The following is a 16,152-nucleotide window of genomic DNA, read 5'->3' on the forward strand; positions in this document are numbered from 1 at the left end:
TCAAATGAGTGACTCTCTCCTCACGTCATCTATAAGGACAGCGAGCTCCTGGGATACTGAGGTGATGGCCTGACTGATGAGCCTCAGCTCCTCAGCGCTGCCAATTAGACGGTCTCTCTGGAAAACATTTAGAAAAGTCTACGTTTTGGGGATGGAGTTGCAGATCCTTTCAAAACAAAAGCATAGATTTTTTTTACAGTTGACTTATTTCTATCCTCGTTCAGCTTCTTTAATATCCAGTGTCATATCACAACCTTAATATACACAAAATGCTGTTTTAAAATGAAGATTTAATCCATAGAAATATGTTTGTCACCTTAGTGAGACCTTAGGGTTACACAGCAGGATAATTATCCTGGGGAAAACTTGAAAGCCTCCCTTCAACTTAAACATATGTAGGATTCTGTGGGCTTGATGAGGTTTGGATTTTAATCTCATCAAGATGCTGTGGCACTAAATCCCAGTTACTGTTTGATAGCAGTTAAGCTTTAGAGGCCAATATATTTTTTACATTAAAAAAAACATAATTTAAATTTTTTTTTATTATTTTACTTCAGTTATCTTGGAAATTATGTCTAAAATTAAAATTGTCTTGATTATATGAAACATTCAAGTATAAAAATAAGGAAAAAACAGACCAAATTTGTAAAGTGTGACATTTTTTATAGCAGCCAAACGTCCTTACTGTAAGCAACTTGGTCCCATCAAGCTGAGAGAGGAAAATGCGCTCAGCATCCTGCAGGACATCAGCTGGAAGCTTACAAAGCTCCATCTGAAGAGCCGTCATGTTGGCTGCTCCTCCCTCCACTGACAGCAGCTGTCCCAGCATGGTTTCATTGCACACTAAGGCTTTCAGTGGCATCTGGAGTCCAGTAATTACAGCCTGGAAAGTAGAAAATTATTCTTTCAGTTAAAAATAAAATACAGAAAATAAAGCAGTTATCAAAATTGCTTGTTTGGACACAAAGAAACGTGCAACTGATTAGAATAATGTGCTCAACATATGTATGTGTACATAAGAAAATAAAAACAGACAACTTACAAGAAAAGGAAAAAGAAAAAATCAGCAAATACCAGCAGGGACATAAACTATTAATGTGCTTTCTTGGAGTGTTGAAATAACATCTCTGTTATAATGGATAATGTTCACTTTACGCTCCTTCAGTGACAGACCGCTGCATCCTAGATGCACCAAAGAGCATTATCATAGATCCTTCTTCCCAGCAGCTGTAAGACTTTATAACCAACACTGTTCCCAACAACCTCAATAACTTGTTACATTCATGCTGATTCTGTAGTTTCTTTCTTAGTCAGTTAAATAACATGCTGCTGTCCTTTTGCACATCTCTGGTGTTAGTGATATTTTTCACATATCCATTTCTGTAAAAATGTCCACAGCTGTATATTGGTTATTTACTCTCCAGATAGAGTATTTATATTGTAAAAACCCTGTACAGTATTGTGTATGTTTTATTTATCTCTGTCACTTATTCTTTTATTTTTATAAACTTTTTAAGGTCCACATTTGTGTGTCGACTTTTGCTATAATCTTTTGCTGCTGTAGCACCAAAATTTCCCCATTGTGGGACAATAAAGGGTTTTCTATTGCATAACAGGAAGGATTTGTGATAGCGCTGCTATTAGATCACCAAAAAATTAAACTGGATTTTGAACTTTGTAATTCTCAGACATCACGTCTGGCCTCAGAGGTAAATAGGTTAAGCTCATAATGGGAATTCTTCAAAATTTCTCCACTCTGCTTTGCTTGTAAAAGAGCACTCCTCCTACAGGACCTTTGGAAAACAGCGCTGCTGTAAACACTGAATACCCTAAAGGGCTGGTTATACTCCCGCAGCAGTGTGTCGCAGGTATGACGCAGAAATTTTTGATTTATGCTCAATATAGAAGCGTTGTCTGCACTATGTTTATTCCACACCCCAACGCAAAAGGGGAAAATCACGAACTAGCTGGATCTAGATATGGCCCAGGCGGTGAGGAAATGGGGGCAAGTTTGTCCTATAAGGGAGGGACATGAGGGCGAAAAAGGATGCGGATCCAGGTGGAAAAAGGGTCCCAGCATTCTCGCGCACCTCGCTCTTCTAGCTGGTCCATCTTCACGAGTCCTTTTCCGCAATTGCAGTCATACAAAAAAAGCAAGCCGGTAAGGTACCAAACAGGAGACGCATAGTGTAGAGCGGATGTAGATTTGAACAATCAGAGGCCTCCTGTCTGCGGCACTGTCTGCGGTTACCTACTATTTGGGAGAGGTGCAGCAGAGTGTCTGCGGAAGGGGCAGGGACTTCTCTGCGTTCACCGCGACGCCTACACAGACAACCTTGTTTCGAAGTATAAATCAGCCTTCCCACTATACACCCCACACTTACAGCTGTTACTCTCTAAGCAGCTGGAAAACGCTTATCGGTAGAGGTCAGTAGAACTGCAGATTTTCTCATGTAAGCTAGTATACAGCAGCCTTTTTTTGCTGCAAATTGCTGCCAGTGAAGTATATATAAACATTTTTTTTATTGCTGTCATGTAATGTAAAACAGCCTCTCCATGTTTTATAACAGCACGCTAAAAATGGATAACTCTGAAGTCACAATAGTAAGACCAATAACAGGTCTGCTTCTTGCATTCCTCTTGTTTGAGGTCTGGCCAAGGAGATAAAAGCCTTTCCTAAATTATTCACTCTCCAGTCTGATTCTTGTTTTTTCCTCCATTCTATTTTTGACAAAACGTTTTCTTTCCATATTTTTTGATGGCTCCACCATATAATAAACATTTACTTAATAACCTTTTGGTAGTGCAGCCTGAGGCGTGCAGCTATTGATGCCAACAGCCTCAGGTTGGGCCGCCATAAAGCTGGTCATCTTACCGCGAGTTAAAGAACAGAGCAGCAAGACTTCCATAAGGCTGCAAGCAAAAAAAACTGCAAGAGTGGATTTCTGACCAGAGTCAGTAGTGGGATACGACTGGCCACTTAAACACCTAAAAAAGGCTTTGATAGCAACACAGGTAGCTGCTTTTAAAGGCAAAGATCAGTTTGCAGAATACCAAATCTTTTGGGCTGTTTTTGTTTAGTACTTTGTCCTCTAAGTTTATCACTTAATTTTGACAAACTTTTTCCCATGTGTCATTAAAGACAGCCCAAGAAGCCCCAGTGGAGCTTGATCACCCAGTTTTAGGGAGATTTTATTTCACTGCATGTCTTTATTACATAATGCGACTAATTAAACACATTACTAAAATCTGAACAACGTACAACTTAACCTACAAACAACTAGAATCCTGACAGAACCTCTGTGGTAACTTTAACAAGTTTTCAGTCTTGAGTTTATTCAGCTTAATGTTGATTAGATTTTACTTTACATTTTCCAGCAGTTGGGAATAATTGAGAATAATAGTTAAGAAAAAGTCCAAAATATCTGGATTTTGTCAGAACAGAGAATAAGAGCAAACATACATTATGTAGAGTAGATTAAGATTTAATTTGGTGAACAAAAGTAAAACCTGAAAATCAAGGCGCGCATTCATCAGCTGGTCTACAGTTGAAGACGACAGGCTGGCGTTGGTCAGGAGAAAACTGGAGAAGGTCTCCCTGGGTCTCAGGCATTCTTTAACTGGTAAACCTAAAGCAGAACACAGTGATCAAAATGCAGCTTTACCAGAAATAAAAATACACCAGGATTATTCAGAAGAGCAGAACAAATCTGAGCTTTCTGTTGAAAGGTTGATCAAATTAGAGGAATAACTCAAGCCTTAAAGCCATGCAAGGAATTCTGCCGTCATTCATTGGTATATTCTCCGTGTGAAGAATGTGAGATTAGGAATTCCAGTATATTTTCCAAATAGTATTTTGTAGGAGTGCACTGGCAAAAATACTAAACCAGACATGTAAAAAAATGTAAAACCTGTTAAACTGTTGGTTAGGTGGTGCTTTCAAATGTAAAAGCAAGGTTTAGAGCAGTGACAGTGGATGATTTTTTAGACCATTGCAAAGGTAAATAATATCTGTTTCACATCCAAGTATCGGCTGATCACAGATCATCAAAAATAGGGAAATCTAAGCCAATCTATTGTCCGGCTGATTGACCGGCGAACCCCTCATGTTTTGAACAACCCAGTCTCATGGGAAAATGTACCCCCACTACATTGGTCCACACTGCAAAACGTAGTGGAGGTACAATAATGGCCATTTTTTTGTGGTACTGTTACATTTCTTCTGCCTATACGTTTTCTATTGTTTTACGTCCTAGTCATGTGACTTTCAAGATTCCAGCTGGGAGAAGAAAAAATATATATATATGGCTGACATTCGCTCATTTTTTTGTGGAAAGATTAATAACTTGAGTTTGTTTTTGCACTAAAATGAGTTTTGATTACATTTCTAGTGGGAAATGTATAGTTTGTTGCCAGAATATTTACTCAGGGAATGTACATATTCACTTGCTTGTTCGTTTCTTACAAAGATTTTTCAAGATAATGTGAAACTGAAACATTTTGGTATAAACATGGCTGAGATTTCTCTAACTTTTAGTGGGAAAATCAATAATTTCAATCAGTTTCTGCATTGAAATGGGTTTTGATTACATTTATAACGAGAAGTGTAGGGTTTATTTACATAATATTTACTTAGTGAACATACATAATCACCCGCTTGCTAGTTTTTGCTACGGTTTTTCGGATCTCGTCAGGATTATGTGAAATTGCAACGTTTTGGCTGCTACCCATCGCCTAGCATTTAGCTGCCGCCCCGATTCAACATTGAATTCTTTGTGATTTAACTCCATCTGACGGATCAAACCCTCGCCACTGCGTGCGTTGCGTCTGAGGTTGATTTTCAGATCAATGCATTACGTCGTGGCATACGGGAGAAACTAATTAAACTAGTTTAAAAAAGGATCATGGGTTAAGATCGGATGTGTTTTATTTGGAAATCTACCGGATCCTTTGTGCATTTAACTTCCTGTTTGGTGCGATCTCATTGATGGGTTTTGACCAGATTTTGACCAAAGAGGAACTAAAAAAAAAAAAAAAACAATTTGAATACACAACCAGCATATCTGGAATCAGTGACAGAGAGCGACTGGGACCAGAAGTTTATTAATTTCTCCCCAATGATTTCCATTCAAAATGTTTTCGATCCCACCGGGCTCTAGGGAAGGGGCGGGCATACCGCCACCTACTGTTCATGAGTGTGTAGCAACATTGTTTTACATCTATTAAATTCTATTTTTTAATTTTGTATTCTGAAGATAAATAAATAATGCTTTCCTTAATCTATAAATATCTTTTATATTTCCTTTATTTCCCAATAATCCTTTAAGACTCCATTCTTGGCCTGTCCTCTTTTCAATTTCTTCCTTTCAGGTCCAGATGTTTTAAAGTTCATCAATACATGTTCTACATTTTCTATCCCTCCACATCCTTCACATTTATCATTATTTTTCCTCCCTATTAAGTATAAATTGTCATTTAAATAAGTATGACCTACTCTTAATCTGATCATTATTATTTCTTCCCTTCGGTTTCTCTCATTAATATTTCTATTTAATACTGACTTTTGTACTTTATATAACCTTCTTCCTTTTTTATCTTCATTCCACCTTTTTTGCCATTTTTCAATTTCTTTCCTCTTAATAAATGATTTTCCTTCCCCTTTCCCTAAAGGAATTGTAATTGTTATTGCCTCCTCTAATTGCTAATTTGTCTACTACTACCCCACTACTACCCGTAGTGGGGGTACATTTTCCCACTTTGACCTTTTAAGGTTAGCATATTGACCAAAAGCTGACACCAAAAATAAAGCAATCGATTATTTACAACAATATGCTACATTTAATGAAGACTAATACAGATTTTACTCTCTTATAAGAATTAGTTTTAGGTTTTATAGGGGAGAGTTTGCATCGGCAGTCATCTGGGAATCTTTTATGTATTTACTGGTAAAGAACAACCTCTCAACCCATTTAATGTAAATGTTGCGTCGAACCAGAAAGTTATTTGAAGAGCATAGATGCATAAATATGTGCATAGCTTTAACAAGGGCCTCATGAAGGTCTGTTCTGTTATTCTCTTTTGGAGAATATAGACATTGTGGGCATTCATTTCCCTGATAAGCTGGTGAAGATTCTTAGACATCCAGGTCATAATCATTCCACAAAAAAAAAAAAAAAATAAAAAATTGGACTTTGTTTTTCGAGTTTGAAGACTTCCCATTCAGGACGTTTTTCAATTCAAAATTACAGTAGCCCAACAAATCCTTGTTTTGGCTAAGAAAATATGCAAATTGAACCTGATGCCTGATCCCAATAGCTTGACTCTGAACTGAATTTGATCCCTATTACTTTTTGGCCACATGCACATTATTGTACTGCCTGGTCAACCCTAAGAAAATGTTCTGGAAGTGTCACTGAACTGACACCCAATGCATGGAGGGTAACCCAAAAAGGGCCATTGTTAGAGAAACTGGGTGCCTACAAAGTGCTGTTTTCAAGCTAATTAATGGAAAGTTAGGTGGAATGAAAAGTAGACAAATAACAATTACAATGCCTTTAGGGAAAGGGGAAGGAAAATCATTTATTAAGAGGAAAGAAATTGAAAAAGATGGAATGAAGATAAAAAGGGAAGAAGGTTATATAAAGTACAAAAGTCAGTATTAAATAGAAATATTAATGAGAGAAATCGAAGGGAAGAAATAATAATGATCAGATTAAGAGTAGATCATAGTTATTTAAATGACATTTTATACTTAATAGGGAGGAAAAATAATGATAAATGTGAAGGATGTGGAGAGATAGAAAATGCAGAACATGTATTGATGAACTGCAAAATATATGAACCTGAAAGGAAGAAATTGAAAAGAGTTGAAAGGACAGGCCAAGAATGAAGTCTTAAAGGATTATTGGGAAATAAAGGAAATATAAAAGATATTTATAGATTAAGGAAAGCATTATTTATTTATCTTCAGAATACAAAATTAAAAAATCAAATTTAATAGATGTAAAACAATGTTGCTACACACTCATGAACAGTAGGTGGCGGTATGCACGCCCCTTCCCTAGAGCCCGGTGGGAGCGAAAACATTTTGACTGGAAATCAGTGGGGAGAAATTAATAAACTTCTGGTCCCAGTCGCTCTCTGTCACTGATTCCAGATATGCTGGTTGTGTATTCAAATTGTTTTTTTTTTTTTTTTGAGTTCCTCTTTGGTCAAAATCTGGTCAAAATCCATCAATGAGATCGCACCAAACAGGAAGTTAAATGCACAAAGGATCCGGTAGATTTCCAAATAAAACACATCCGATCTTAACCCATGATCCTTTTTTTTAACTAGTTTAATTAGTTTCTCCCGTATGCCACGACGTAATGCATTGATCTGAAAATCAACCTCAGACGCAACGCACGCAGTGGCGAGGGTTTGATCCGTCAGATGGAGTTAAATCACAAAGAATTCAATGTTGAATCGGGGCGGCAGCTAAATGCTAGGCGATGGGTAGCAGCCAAAACGTTGCAATTTCACATAATCCTGACGAGATCCGAAAAACCGTAGCAAAAACTAGCAAGCGGGTGATTATGTATGTTCACTAAGTAAATATTATGTAAATAAACCCTACACTTCTCGCTATAAATGTAATCAAAACCCATTTCAATGCAGAAACTGATTGAAATTATTGATTTTCCCACTAAAAGTTAGAGAAATCTCAGCCATGTTTATACCAAAATGTTTCAGTTTCACATTATCTTGAAAAATCTTTGCAAGAAACGAACAAGCAAGTGAATATGTACATTCCCTGAGTAAATATTCTGGCAACAAACTATACATTTCTCACTAGAAATGTAATCAAAACTCATTTCAATGCAAAAACAAACTCAAGTTATTAATCTTTCCACAAAAAAATGAGCGAATGTCGGCCTTATATATATATTTTTTCTTCTCCCAGCTGGAATCTTGAAAGTCACGTGACTAGGACGTAAAACAATAGAAAGCGTATAGGCAGAAGAAATGTAACAGTGCCACAAAAAAATGGCCATTAATGTACCTCCACTACGTTTTGCAGTGTGGACCAATGTAGTGGGGGTACATTTTCCCATGAGACTGGGTTGGTTTTGAAAGCAGTTTTGCATTTAGAGGGAATATCTGGTTCAATGCAAAATTTGTAGTGATGAACCATCCTGGGATAGGACATGGGTCAGGTAATATAACTAGCAGCTATTGTTGATCACACTGCTTCACCCCCGCAATACCTTCAAAACTAACGGGGCGATTTCAGTTCTGGCTTAAATACCTTTTACACAAGTTTTAAAAGGTTATTTAATGAGCTATTTATCTGAGATAATGTGAAAGGACATAAAGCAGTAAAGCTATTTTATTTAAGCATTGTCAGAGATCACATGTAATAAAAAAATTTTGAAATTCTCTTGGTTTCAGCTTCTGCCTCCTGCCTTTAATCTACTAACATAAAAGAGAAAACACAGACAGGTTTAAAGAACTGAATTACTGTTGGACAAAAGGGCAAAGCTGCTTTCACTCAGTCCATTCTGTTTCAGACTCAGGTAACTTAATCTGAGGCCAGCTGACACCGACACTGTGAGGCTTTTTACAAAAGCAGAAGTGAACAATAATGCTTGTCATTCATCAGCACTTTGTACCAGTCACACAGAGTAGCTGCTGATTTTCTCCTCAGATAGAATACAGCATTTCAACAAGTGTCAGTATTGTTATTTTCCTCCCGGATTATGTTTTTTTCAGATATGTTAAACAGTTTGATCTGGGAAAAGAGGACGAAAAGAGATCCTTTTGAACATTTAAAAAAAATAAAGAAAAAGCATATTTTATTATGGGCAATATGACTCCAGTAATAAAAAGGCTTCAGTCAGTTGAAGATCTAACTACTTTATTACCATAGTACTTTTGAAACAATAAATCAGGTTAATCCTGTTTAATTTAATGAATACTGAAATATTTATCAACTAATTTTAGAATAAAATAATTATATATTGGATTTTGCAGATTCTAAAAAAAAAACTCTCGCTACACTAAATAGGCCAAAACTGTGCAACAATTGAATACATGTTGCATTTATAATGACAAACTCTCTTTGTCTGTTAATATGCTCTATCCAGAACTACTTGAGTGGCAGAATTTTAACTTAACCTGGTTCAAATCCTGTGAGAAGAAGAAGAAAAAAGGTCTTCTTAACCTTTTTTGTTATCCGATTGTTAAACAGGTAATGGAAGCAAATGTAAAAAAAAAGGCGACACATATTACATAAAGTAGATCTTAAAAAGTTTCTATGTCTTTAATGCTTAATATACATTAGGGAAGCTGTCTTTCTTGTATATTTGTTAGTAGTCAGGGGGTCAGACATGGGAGGAGACTTGCAGAAGCAATAGTTTTCCCAACAAATGCTCCTGTATATATATCCACAGGCACAGGGGCCAAAACATCACTAACTACTTATAACCACCTGATGATGCAACATTTCAAAATGGTAATAAGTAGAGATGTTCAGGCTATCTAAATGAACTGGATTTTATCAGCTTTTTAAATAATTTTCAACAGTTTCTAACCTCAGCTTGAGCAAGTGTGTTTAAAAAAACTGATAGACAAATGTGTCACGCTTTTTTTTTTTTTTACATTTTTAATTGTATTATAGCTCACCACCATTTCTGCATCTCCTTTCTTCCTGTTTCTATTTTATTCTCTTTATCTAATCAGTGCCAGAAAGAGCCCAAAACAAAATGTTCTTTTCAGGATTTTAAAAACATGAATAATTCTTGATAATCTAAAACAGTTCAAGACAGCGTTTACTTAATGCCACCTCTTGCATAGTAAGTAACTTCTGTTTAAATTATTTATAATGGTGAGATTCTACACGGCAAGTTGAACAAATAAATACTGACCTCTGCTTTAAAGGATGTAGAATACTTCAGGTTTAACCAGTTAGGCCAAATAAATACCTCTAAAAACTACAGATGATCAAAGTGGTTATAAGGTGTTAGAAACTGTGAAATAACCATTTAGATTAAAGCTGAATTAGAAACTTTCTTCAAAATAACAGCCAATCTTTTTACCTCAAAGAGGTAGACTGTGCACAACACAGAAGGACACCTGATTCCCACAAATTTAACATAAAAAAAAGAATACAGGTGCAGAAACAGAGACTACAGGCATCTATTATTAGTATTAAAATCTATGATACTGGACCATAGTCAGACTGGGAGGAAAATATCTCAAAGGTGACAAATTATATTTGCCTTGTTTCTAAATGTATAAAATGTGACTTCTTAGTGCCAAGAAAATATTTTAAAAAGTACTTGGTAGAGATCCAAATCTTTCTCCCAGCAGCCGGACACTTCCCATCAGGTCCTGAAAGGTGGAGAAGCTGCGGTTGCCACTGTAGGACAAAACCGTCTGAGCATCCACAAAAAGACGAGACAATCTGAGGGAAAACAACAATGTAGGGGATGTTAACTCAGACAAACTGTTTCCTTATTCTTAACAGCCAACAACTGGCGACTTTTACATCTCAGATGTAACCAGAGGCAGCAAAATACATTTTCAATTCTGACTCAGATTAGTTGCTTGCTTCTGGTAAGTTAAATAAACAAATAGATCAGCTTAATGTTAGTCTTAAAAAAACACTGATAAAGAAGGGCTAGGAGATATTGCAGAAAATGTAATCTAAATGTTTTTTTAAGCCACCATTATCCTCATCTTGATTTCATCCTGTACTTTCTATGTTTAAAATGTATCTTTGCCACAACACAAAAATCTCTTAAGTTTGAAACATTAGTAAAAACAATCCGCCTTTCCATTGTTGGTTAAACTGGAAAAGTATGTTGAAGTGTACTTTATACAAATATACATACCAGGGCTGAAATAATTAATCTGTGAGGCAGAAGCAGATATACAGAAAGAAGCACAGATACCAGAGCTCTATTAAATATTAACTGCTTATTTAGGACCTCTATTGAGTTTAATCTGTATTACTCTTTGAAAAAAAACAATTTAGAACCAAACTACATTGAATCAGCATATTTTCTGCTTCCTCTTACAACATAGTGAGCAAAAGAGGAAAAATAGCCAATCTTCTGTCTTTTTTTTTAAAAGGGAGCCTATAAATTATTTTGAATCTTTTAAGGTAAAAACTTTATTTTAATTTTGTAATTAAGTACAATGTAGAACCTGTACTCTGATATTTTTACTTAAGTAAAGGAGTTCAATCTGTACTTTTACTTTTAGCAAAGTCAGTATCAGGACTTTTATTTAAGTGAAGAATATGTGATCTTTTTGCACCTCTGTTTAGAAATTAAGAGTTAAATCTGACTGGTTGTTTAAAAAAAAAAAACATTTTAATTTCAGATGTCAAAGAACAAGAGCAACACTATTAGTTAATTGTACTCTTTCTACATAAATAGTTATTTATCAATCTAAAGGAACAAGGCAACAATGGAGACAAAGTCCCTAAAAACTGCTACAATGCTTTCCCGTTTTTCAAGGACTGTATATTTTATGTATTATAATCTGCTATCAAAGATTATGCCATTTATTTTGGTTTTAACACAACAGAACAGCACATTGTGTTTTCTAAAGCTCTCCTGATAATATAGTTCAAAACAAATAAATCAAGCGATACGCTAAGTTTATATCTCAAACAATTCAAAGATATGAAGACCATGTCATCCTCTGTTCTACCCACATCGAGTTGTCAAAGTTTCCCACTTGGCCCGGTGTTTCCCCCGGCGTTGGGCTGTGGAAGCAGGGATTATTGATGTTGCAGATGATGCTTTGAATCCAGGGAACAGTGCCTACCGACGGCAAGGCTTTGTTTGGGAAGTGACCTGCAAGTAGGTCAAAGAGAAAAACATTTAGGATGCACAGATACGGCACAAGACAGCGCTTTAGTACAATCCACCGAAGCCAGAGGAGTAAAGCTCATAACACCAACTCAAGGTAGCATCATGTGAACAAAACAGCAACAACTTTCAGACAAGATTCTTCAGATACATAAGAGACAAAACCAACCACCAAACTTTGTTTATATGTTGTATTTTTGTTTTTGTTTTTACATTTAAAGTTACAACCACAAACCCCAAAGTGTTTTATCTGGGTTGTATATAAAAATTCAAAATAGTGGATGATTTGTAAGGTGGGAGAAAAGGGATGAAACAAATCTAAAACCAGGCTGGATGGGCACAGCTTAATTTTGGCCAACTCTTTCTTGCAGTTCACTGATACATATTCAATCTGGATGATGTGTCTGAAAATGTATAGTGTGCAAGTCTTTTGAAGATCCCGATGGAGGATGAACCTCTCAGTCTCAAATCTTAAACAGGGTTTCTTTCAGGTTTGCCTTTATTTAGCTCAGGTCAGTCCAAAGAGCCTCTGTCCTGAGGGTTTTGGAGGTTTCCCTGCTTAGAATAAGATGATTTTGATAACTGCAGTTCAGCAAAAGCCTGTTTATCAGCTATCGATGGAAATTATCTGTGATGAAGCAGGACAGTGGCCCTCAAGGGCCGACTTTGGGAGCCCAGATTTAGCTTCATCCATCTTCCCAACAACTCTGACCAGTTTGGTTGCTCCTGCTGAAGCGAAGCATTCACACAGCCTGATACTGCAAACATGGTTTATGGGGGAAATGTTTCATCTTGTTTGCTGCAACATTCGTTTTTCAGCTCATAAACATCAAATGTATCGGGGAAAAAAGGTTAAATTGGTGTCATTTGACCAGAGGGACTTCCAAAGGGACCTCTTAGGGCTTTTCTTCAGGACAATTGCACTCTTCCCAAAAAAACAGATTGATGGTCCCCATCAGCACCTGATAGCTGCTTTTCCCTTCCAAGCTGTGGATCTCTTGCCACTTCAGATTAAACATCAACATCTTGGCAGCTTGTTCTTGGAATTTTATAAGAGAAATTATGAAAAATAAGTTTTCAGATATATATATATAAAGAGCGGATATGAATAAATAATATAGTATATGTTATGTTATTAATTGGTAGGGTATGATTTATATTCATTCAACTATTCAACTATTTTTTCTTTTATGATGTTTGAAAGGGGACAGGTACTTTAAGGCTTTTTCTCTCTTCCTAATATATTTATGTTTATTTAAAAAAAATGAAAAAAAAAATATTTTTTGATGTTTTTTTCATATTGTTTATTTAGAAAAGGAAGAGAGAAAAAAACACATTGTTATAATATGACATAAATGAATACATAACTAAATAAATAATATAGTAATAGCAATGCTCTCCATTAAGGTCATGTTAATAGCATCAAATATGTTCTACTTTGTTTTATTCCTCCCATACATTTAAATAAAACACAGAAAAGTTTGTAAATGTAATAGGAGAAAATGTGGAAAAGATTAAATGATAAAAATACCTTTGCAAATCATAAAGTCTCTCTTGATGAGAGATCAAGTCTCAAGAGATTTTCCTGTCTAAATAAAGATTTAAAAAAAGGAAAGAAAAACTATATCCTTCCATATTAAGCAAGCATAGGTCAGCAGTACATTTAACCAGTAGGCAAATAAAAAAAGAAGAATTCTAACTGCAATAGAAGATGTTTTTCCTTCTTCTGAGATAAAGTTATGAGAGACATCTTGTTCATTGTTTTCTTATGTGACCACATCACATGTGCAGCCTAATTCTACTGAGAAAACCTGTCACAGAGGGTCATTAACACTGCAGGGAAACAAAGACTAGTGCAAGGCACAAACGCCATTCTGAGTCAGTTAATCTTGATTAACTTGATGGCGTAAGACCACTGAGAGGGTGTGTGGGTGTGTGTTTGTTTAAAAACACACGAAGAAAAATAGATGACTTACATTGGCCTTGTTTGTAAGGAGGGTGGGAATGACGAACAGAGATGAGGATGACAAAAAGGAAGAGCGGCCAGAGGAGCTCAATTATCAGCTGGATCTGCAGGGAATTTACACACATTTAGGATTATTAACTTAGTAATCACAAAGAATTTACACTCACAATTAGAAATTCGCCTAAAATCTGACATGAGACCACAGTCAGTTAATCCTATTTTGGATTTATAGTAAGATTAAGATTAAATATATAGCTGATTATTATCTGATGCTCTTCCAAATCACCGGGTGATCAATTAGAGCAAAATCCCTTCTTAACATTTCAGAAAACAAATAAAGACTTTAATGTAAAACATTAAATTCTGGGGTTTTTTCTCAAATATCAACTTAGATATAGTTCTTTTATTAACAGCAGTACAGTAAAATCCAATCAGACTAAAACCAATATTGGCAGGTCAGTGCTTTACATCAAATGAATGTATTTTTGTAAACACCTTTAAGGGATGGTGCTGAGATGTAAATTAAAATCTGTCCTCATAAAAATAAATTAATGTTACTATCTACACCCTTTAATATTAGAGTATGAAAGATAAGCATGTAAGGACCTTGTTTCTCCTGCGGTATGTGATGTTTTTCCACAGGAGGAGGTAGAGCTGCCTGAAAAACCCCATAATTCCCTGTTGTTACCGGGCCATGATGTTCACCTGCAAAAAAAAACACAATCTGATTCCAGAATAGGACAAGATGATAATCAATCATGCATGCTTTGTGTTGGATATATGATCTTTCAAATTCACCACTCATTATATATATACACGTAGGTCAAGTAAAGGAATATTTAAAAAAAAATAAAACCACAAACAAGAAAACAGAGGTGATGTTTGAAAGAAAATGACTGATTCCCTTCATTTTTTTAAATCTAATCTTTTCCTTGACATGAAGGAGAGTAGAAAAAAGAAAGGCTTTGTAGTTTTTAACCTGGTGTGCTTGTGGAGTAAAGGTTGTGTTTCCTGCCTGCTGCTTTCTGCTCAGCACAGACAATCCCTTTGCTTGATCCTGAAATCCTCCTGATCCTAACAGCTTACCTTCCTCTACCAGGAGACACTTACTTTCACCCTACTATGCTTTTTATCAAGCTCTGGTTAACAAATATCAGTTGTTGTGTTCTTGCCCTGCTAAAAAAATTATTGCTTAAACTTATTTCCTATGCAAATCATCCCCAAAGTATACATCCGGAAGTCACTACATGTAAAGGATTTAGTACTCAAAGCTACTAAACGTCTCATATTTAAAACCCCCTCTTTATCTCGTCGCTGTGATTCCTTCCTATGGTCTAAAACTCAAACATTAACATTGATCATATTTAGTTATTATACAATGAATGGATGTCAGTTGATAAAATAAGCTGTGCTCAAGACAATGTAAAGATATTTGTCATTTATTTAAACGGAAATAAAAATACAACTGTGCTATAACAGCCTTTTACAATGTGAGTAAAAAAATAATTACCTCGGTAAATGATAAACTCGGAAGCAAAACAGTAAATTCTTGATTGGGTAACGCTAGCTTCCCCTTCCTAGCATCTCATAGTGATGTTTCCGGATTTAGAGATTCATTCCGAAGGCAGTTTAAAATAATAATAATAATAATTTAAAAAAACATCGTCCAATGTGTAAACCTATCCGTAAATGCTGGATAAACTCTAAAATCTCATGAACAGCAACACATACTGGGTATCTTGACTTTGACTTCACAGTGTTTCTGTCAGCAGGTGGGAGCTGGTGAGGCCCGCCCACCGGCGAAACTGATTGGTCGGCTTTCTTTCGGGGGCCGTGGCAAAATAAACCAGTTAAGAATCCGATTGGTTCAAATCTATGATTTCGTAACCCTAGGAAACTCGTTAAGCCAATGACTGCGTAGGAGTGGATTTATTGGGAATATCTTTAGTAATCAGTTTACAGATGTGCTAAATATGGAAATTATACCCAAGTAAAAGAAAAGCTACAACATATTTCTTCTCAGGTAAGAATAAAAAGCAGTCATTTGAAGATTACAAGTGACAGTAAAATATTTGGTTAAAAAAAATGCAGTTTAAATACAGAGTACTAGAATGATAAGTGAATCTGATTATATTTATAAAAAGATTGTTATGGAAACAAAACAGTATTGAGAAAATGAAGAAATAAACTACATTATAAAATGACAAATCTAAGCAGTGGAAATCTTTCCAAATCAAAGTTTTTCACATCCATTATTTTTCAGAAGGTAATGTAGAACGTACAGTACAGCTACTCCTATAATTAAAATATTTTTTCATAAAGTTA

At 35.7% G+C, this 16,152-nt stretch overlaps 1 protein-coding gene across 1 annotated transcript in view; it reads right to left on the minus strand.

Moving 5' to 3' along the window:
* The window catches only part of abca7 (ATP-binding cassette, sub-family A (ABC1), member 7), a 45,038-nt gene extending 29,442 nt beyond the window's left edge, over positions 1-15,596 (minus strand). The window contains exons 1-8 of the mRNA XM_038308401.1: positions 15,338-15,596; positions 14,434-14,532; positions 13,838-13,931; positions 11,705-11,846; positions 10,320-10,444; positions 3,511-3,629; positions 686-883; positions 25-117 (exon numbers count right to left, since the gene is read on the minus strand). Of these exons, the coding sequence (XP_038164329.1) occupies positions 25-117; positions 686-883; positions 3,511-3,629; positions 10,320-10,444; positions 11,705-11,846; positions 13,838-13,931; positions 14,434-14,499 (837 nt within the window). The 5' untranslated portion in view covers positions 14,500-14,532; positions 15,338-15,596. The remainder of the gene's footprint in view (positions 1-24; positions 118-685; positions 884-3,510; positions 3,630-10,319; positions 10,445-11,704; positions 11,847-13,837; positions 13,932-14,433; positions 14,533-15,337) is intronic.
* Positions 15,597-16,152: the final 556 nt, after the last annotated feature.

Source organism: Cyprinodon tularosa, unplaced genomic scaffold, assembly GCF_016077235.1.
Source record: "Cyprinodon tularosa strain WSP-4 unplaced genomic scaffold, ASM1607723v1 ctg636, whole genome shotgun sequence".
NCBI lineage: Eukaryota > Metazoa > Chordata > Actinopteri > Cyprinodontiformes > Cyprinodontidae > Cyprinodon > Cyprinodon tularosa.